The sequence below is a fragment of the Dipodomys ordii genome, unplaced genomic scaffold (assembly GCF_000151885.1).
Source record: "Dipodomys ordii isolate 6190 unplaced genomic scaffold, Dord_2.0 Scaffold2, whole genome shotgun sequence".
Classification (NCBI taxonomy): Eukaryota; Metazoa; Chordata; class Mammalia; order Rodentia; family Heteromyidae; genus Dipodomys; species Dipodomys ordii.
Window position 1 is genome coordinate 34,249,942 of NW_012267218.1, and position 6,481 is coordinate 34,256,422.

The window sequence follows — 6,481 nt, forward strand, 5'->3', positions numbered from 1 at the left end:
TGTGGCTCAAGTGGTAGAGTGCTAGCCTTGAGCTGAAGAGCTGAGGGACAGCGCCCAGGCCCAGAGTTCAGGCCCCACAACCGACAAAAAAAAGAAAAACTGATTTTCACAATGCTGTTAGAACAGTCTGACATTTGCTAGTAAACTTAAATATGCTCATTCTTTATGACTCAATTCTACCCTGGTATATATCTCAGAACAAACTTCATCTGTACCAAGAGACATGTATAAAATGTTGTGGACAGTGTGATATTTTTGAATGTGAAATAAAAATTAGCAAACATATGTCCATTAATAAAATAGATAAATAAAATGTGATATAGAAATGAACAAATTAGCCTGTAATCCTAGCTACTCAGGAGGCTGAAATCTGAGGATTAAGGTTCAAAGCTAGCCCATGCAGGAAAGTCCGTGAAACTTTTATCTCCAATTAACCACCAGAAAACCAGAAGTGGCGCTGTGGCTCAAGTGGTAAAGCGCTAGCCTTGAGCCAGGCCCAGAGTTCAAGCCCCACAACCAACAAAAAAAAAAAAAAAGAAATGAACAAATTACAACCATGCACTACATACATAAATCTATATAAGTCAAAACCACAATATACAAGGAACAAAGCAAACTGGAACGAAACATATATAAATTGGAATCTTTGTGCTCTTTTGGTGGGAATATAAAATTGTGCGACCATTATGGAAAACAATGTAAATTTCTCAGAAAACTAAAAATAGAACTACTAGTTGATCTAGCAATCCCACTTCAGTAAATGTCCCAAAGAATTCATAGCACGATTTCCAAGAGAAATCTGCACACCCATGTTCACAGCAGCGTTAGCATAATAGACAAGATGTATAAGCAAAACTCAAATGATTGGATAAATACAGAAAATGTATGAACTTATAGTGTGATAGCTGGGAAGGCGGCTCAGTGGTAGAGTACTTGCCTTGCATGCATGAGACCCCGGGTTCAATTCCTCAGCACTACACAAGCAGAAAAAGCTGGAGATGGAGCTGTGGCTCAAGTGGTAGAGCGCTAGCCTTGAACTGAAGAGCTGAAGGGCAGCACCCAGGCCCATAGTTCAGGCCCCATGATCAACCATAAGAAAAAAAAAGGAAATTCAATACACACTAAAATGTAGATGAGCATTAAAAGCCTTATAGAAAATTAAATAAGCCAGTCACAAAAGAAAAATTACTATACTATAATGGTACATGAATTATTCTAAAAGAATCAAAATCATAGAAACCTAGGCAAAAAAAAATGATTGCAAGGTGTGATGAGAGGAAGAGAGGAAATAAATGTTTCATGGCAAAGTTTCAGATTCTGAACGCAGAGCTTCACAGCACGGTAAGCATACAGTCTACCACCAAGCTATACATGAAGTTGGTACTTCAGCTGTGCAAGATGAAAACAGATGTTCCAATCTGTGGTACAATACGTGAATATACTTACTGCTGAACTATACTCTTAAAATTGTTAATTTAAATGATGATTTCACTACAATAAAAATTTTATTAAGACACACATATAATGCATATATTTATATAAAATTCAAGACTAATACCTGCTTTAAAAATACAGCAATATGTGGCAAACCCATACACAGAAGAAAAAAATGACTAAAACAATATTTGGAGAGGTAGACAGGATAAGCGATAGGCTCCAAAGTTATTGGTAATATACTGTTTCTTAATGAGATAGTAAGTGTACAGACTATTATCATTAGTCATTAAGCTACACATGGTACATATGCTTTTTTGTAGTAATGTGGTTTTAACTGAGGTACTTGCTAAACAAGCACAAAACTGCTGAGCCACACTATCATCCAATCAATGCCATCTATATACATACTATTATGTGGAAAAAATAACTTTAAGGTATAAAGTCAACTTTATAATCTTGGGGATAAGATTAGATTTTTTTAATGCATATGGCAGTGCCATCACCCACATACTAGTAGAGAGAAAAAGAACAAGAGATCTGTAGGAAGATAATGTGGTGGTTTAAAGGTAGAAGTTTATTGTCAGTTAGACCTAGCTGAATCTATGCTTGGCAACTAACTAGTGTTTTGTTTTTGTTTTTTTAACTGGAGGCAAATTGCTTAAAGTCTCTAAGCATCACTTCCCTCATTCACAAGAAGTAGAAATTATCAGTGCCTACCAATTAAGAGTTACGATAGCCAGGCGCCACTGGCTCACACCTGTAATCCTAGCTACTCAGGAGGCTGAGATTTGAGGATCACAGTTCAAAGCCAGACATGGCAGGAAAATCCATGAGACTCTTATCTCCAGTTAACTACCATAAAACTGAAGTGGCACTGTGGCTCAAGTGGTAGAGACTTGCTTGAGCTAAAGAGCTCAGGGACAGCGCCCAGGCCCAGGAGTTCAAGCCCCACAACTGACAAAAAAAAAAAAAAGTTACTATAAAGATTAAATGAAATAATGACTAAAAAGCCTTCAGTACTATGTGTAAGACACAGTAAACATTTCTATAGATGTAGCAGAATAACCTTCCTAGGTTATTCTGATCTCTCTCTTTCACGTTATTCATTTGAAAGTTTGTGTTCTGAAAGATTAGAAAAATCTTGTTCAGATATAACTTTAAAACCACTGCAAATACACCTATAGGTAACATCACTTACAAACAACTTTGAAAGGCCAAGCAAGACTTTCAAAAAACAAGAAAAAAAACTATTAAACATGCAACTCCTCAGAATTGTAAGTATCATCAAAGACATCAATCATCCTATTTATAAGCCAAAACATTCTGAAGTTTTTAACCAACGTATTATACAGGCCAGTCAATCTTAAGCAGGAATGAAGTTAGCCATAATTTTACAAATTAAACTGTTTTTGCCTTTAAAATTATTAGAAAACCCCAAAGGTGTCTAGTAGATACAATTATTGCCTGGATTTTTTTTCCCAGCCAGTCTATTTATTTTATATATCATAAGTCCCCCAAAATAGACTCCCAAAATAGGCTCAGTTGTTCCCACAACCATAAGGATACCCCGAGAAAGATCCCAGAAAGATGAACTGTAGAAAAATACTGAGCCAGACAAAACAAGGTATGTTAGGCTCAAGTTTGTGGAGAAGTAATTTGCATGTTCCAGAAATTCACAAATCCATAAGTCAAAAATCCACAAAACACAAGGGTCTCTTGTACATCCTACCATGGAAATGCTACTACACACTCACCTTGCAGAATGCAGTTTAAGTTTATATGGCATTTCCAACCCAAAAGTGCACTATTAACACCTCAAGAAGCATATGGAAACCATTTCCCTGATCTGTTACTATATTAAAAATGTTTACTCTAAAAGAAACAGATCTCTAAACTGAAATTTTAACCACACATTAAGACAGAAACTCTCAAACTTAACTTATATTACTTTTTAATGAATTATAATTCTCCACATTTTCTTCATATTATCTTTTTTTTTTTTTTTGGTCAATTGTGGGGCCTAAACTCTGGGCCTGAGCGCTGTCCCTCAGCTCTTCAGTTCAAGGCTAGTGTTCTACCACTATAGCCACAGTGCCACTTCTGGCTTTTTCTGCTTATGTAGTGCTGAGGAATCAAACCCAGGGCTTCATGCATGCAAGGCAAGCACTCTACCACTGAGCCACCTTCTCAGCCCTCTCCATATTATCTTTAAAAAAATTGTTTTTGTCAAGATATGGGGCTTGAACTCAGGGTCTGGTGCTGTTTGAGATCTTTTGCTCAAGGCTAGCACTCTACAACTTTGAGCCACGGCCACTTCCAATTCTCTGGTGGTTACTTGGAGGTAAAGGTCTCACAGGAACTTTTCTATCGGGGCTGGCTTCAAACTGCAATCCTCAGATCTCAGCCTCCTGGGAAGCTAGCATTACAGATGTATGTCACCAAGCTCCTGGCCTTTTTTAAAAATACCAGTACTGAGGCTTGAACTCAGGGCTTCAAATTGGATTCAACTATGAACTAGGCTTTTTCACTCAAAGCTGGTGCTATACCACTAGAGCCACAGCTTTACTTCCAGCTTTTGCTAGTTAATTGGAGATAAGAGTCTCATCAACTTTTTTTCCTGGGTTGTTTTCAAACCCCTCAGATCTCAGCTTCTTAAGTAGCTAGGATTACAGTGTGAGCCACCAGAGCCAAGCTGAAAACATTCATGTCTTAACATTTAATCTCATTTTCAATGCTTTAAAGTTAACTATATTTGAAGTCCTCATACCTACCCAATTCATTTTTAATAGTAAATTATTAAAATATACACCTCTCCAAACAAACACAAATTTAACCATTTATTAATTTGTTGTCATATATGGAAAAGTATCCCAAAAACATTTTGAAAAACAGATATCCTAAAAGGGAAAAGGAAATAGTTTACAATATTTAACAGATGAAATCCTTGTACATTAACTGGATCACCATCTTAAGATATCATCAAAACAAAATTTCAAAAGTTAACAAATTTGTTTCAAAAAATCATTTATCTATTAGACCATTTGTCATCTAGTAGGCCATACAAAGAAAATTAGCTTTACTGTCTGATAGACTTTGACAAAGGTGGATTCCTTAGCAAAAAGTCACTGATACTAAAGGCATAAATACAGTCATAAAGGAAAAGGAAGAAACTCCAAAAACAAATGAATGCTCCAGAAAAAAAAGAATATTCTTCACAGTACTGTGCAACCTAATATACAAGCATATAACCCTGATGTTTATTATCTATTTTGAAATTCACCATTATTGTAGTATATAACATTTTCACATAGACTATTCATTTTATATGTAAGATAGAGAGACAGTAATAGTTTAACATTTAGAGCATACTAATAACTATTATGTAATCTGTAGTTTCAGTTTAACTGCATTAAAAAGTGAACATTAAAAGATAAAAGTAGCTGGGTACTGGTAGCTCACGCCTGTAATCTTTAGCTACTCAGGAGGTTGAGGTCCAAGAATCCCGGTTGAAAGCCAGGCAGTGCAGAAAAGTCCCCATGAGACTCTCATCTCCAATTAACCACTAGAAAGCCAGAAGTGAAGCTGTGGCTCAAGTGGTAGAGTGCTCACCTTGAGCTGAAGAGCTGAGGGACAGTGTGACCAGGCCCAGAGTTCAAGCCCCACAAACGACAAAAAAAAAAAAAAAGATAATAGTCTGTGAACAGTTAGAAAAATCAACTACTTTCCATTCTAGCAATGAGTCAAGAATCTCAAACTGCAGGGTGCCGGTAGCTCACGCCTATAATCCTAGCTACTCAGGAAGCTGAGATCTGAGGATCATAGTTCAAAGCTAGCCAGGGCAGGAAAGTCCGTGAGACTCTTATCTCCAATAAAACCACTCAGAAAACCAGAAGTGGCCCAGTGGCTCAAGTGGTAGAGTAGTAGCTTTGAGCTCAAGAGTTCAGGAACAGCGTTCAGGCCCAGAGTTCAAGCCCCATGACCAACAAAAAAAAAAAAAAAATCTCAAACTGTCACCAGCAGCTGCATTAAATGTAAACCCAGTAAGTAAACAACTGACATAGCCATGTGACCATATCTCTTAAGAGCTTCAGCAAAAGTAGTTTACATGAAGTAAAACAGCTTATTAAATGACCATATCTAAAGTATTTCTTTGTTTTGACAATAAGAAACTCAATCACTTTTTCCATCCCTGAGATCTAAAAGGTATGTTAAAATGTTATACTTTGCCAGCTAGATTAATATGGACTTATTAAACTATGCTTACACTAACATTGTTTCCTGGTCATTGTAGTTCTAAATTGTAGATAATTATAGGTTTAAAAAAATAATTCTGCTCAATTACTACTTACCATAAATTCTAAGCTTTCACAGCTAGATGACTTACAGTAAGTAAGCACATGATACACACAAAACATTCATAACTGAGATTTAACCAATTAAAAATTGAAGTCAGATAACATTAAAGCCTCTAAATCTAGCATACAAAACTAAATCTAGCATACAAAATGCTTTATAGACATGGGAAATTGGACAAAACAGTTCCCTCTTTCTTATCTCATTCATCTACAAAATAAAGACATGGACTACATATTCTCAAAGGTCCTATGATCTTAAGGAATTAATGTTGTCTATACATATTGGGGGAAAATTCGCTTATTTAATTATTCAGTTAACAACGTGTATGTTGCAGCTACTGTATTACTTCAAAATTAACGCTAACCATTAATCCAACAATGGCCACTTCATCCATAAATTAATAATTAGAGATGAGTGATAAAGTGCTCCAGCCTCAGCGAGACATTTCATTAGCATGGATGAGAACAGTGCAAACTAACTCCTTAGATAGGATTTTTTTTTATTTCACTCATTTAGGTTAGAGCCACCAGTTCAAATTTGCCAAGTTTCAATGCTAAAATATCTTTTTTTTAAAATCTTTTTTAAAAAATGGGCTGGGAAGGTGGCTCAGTGGTAGAGCGCTTGCCTTGCATGCATGAGGCCCTGGGTTCAATTCCTCAGCACCACATAAGCAAAAAGAAAAAAAGTT

The 6,481-nt window shown here is 36.2% G+C and overlaps 1 protein-coding gene across 1 annotated transcript in view; it reads right to left on the minus strand.

The window, feature by feature from the left end:
- Mnat1 (MNAT CDK-activating kinase assembly factor 1) overlaps positions 1–3,223 on the minus strand; it is a 116,606-nt gene extending 113,383 nt beyond the window's left edge. Inside the window, exon 1 of the mRNA XM_013013890.1 lies at positions 3,192–3,223. Coding sequence (XP_012869344.1) covers positions 3,192–3,223 — 32 coding nt within the window. The remainder of the gene's footprint in view (positions 1–3,191) is intronic.
- Between the last annotated feature and the right edge of the window lie 3,258 nt (positions 3,224–6,481).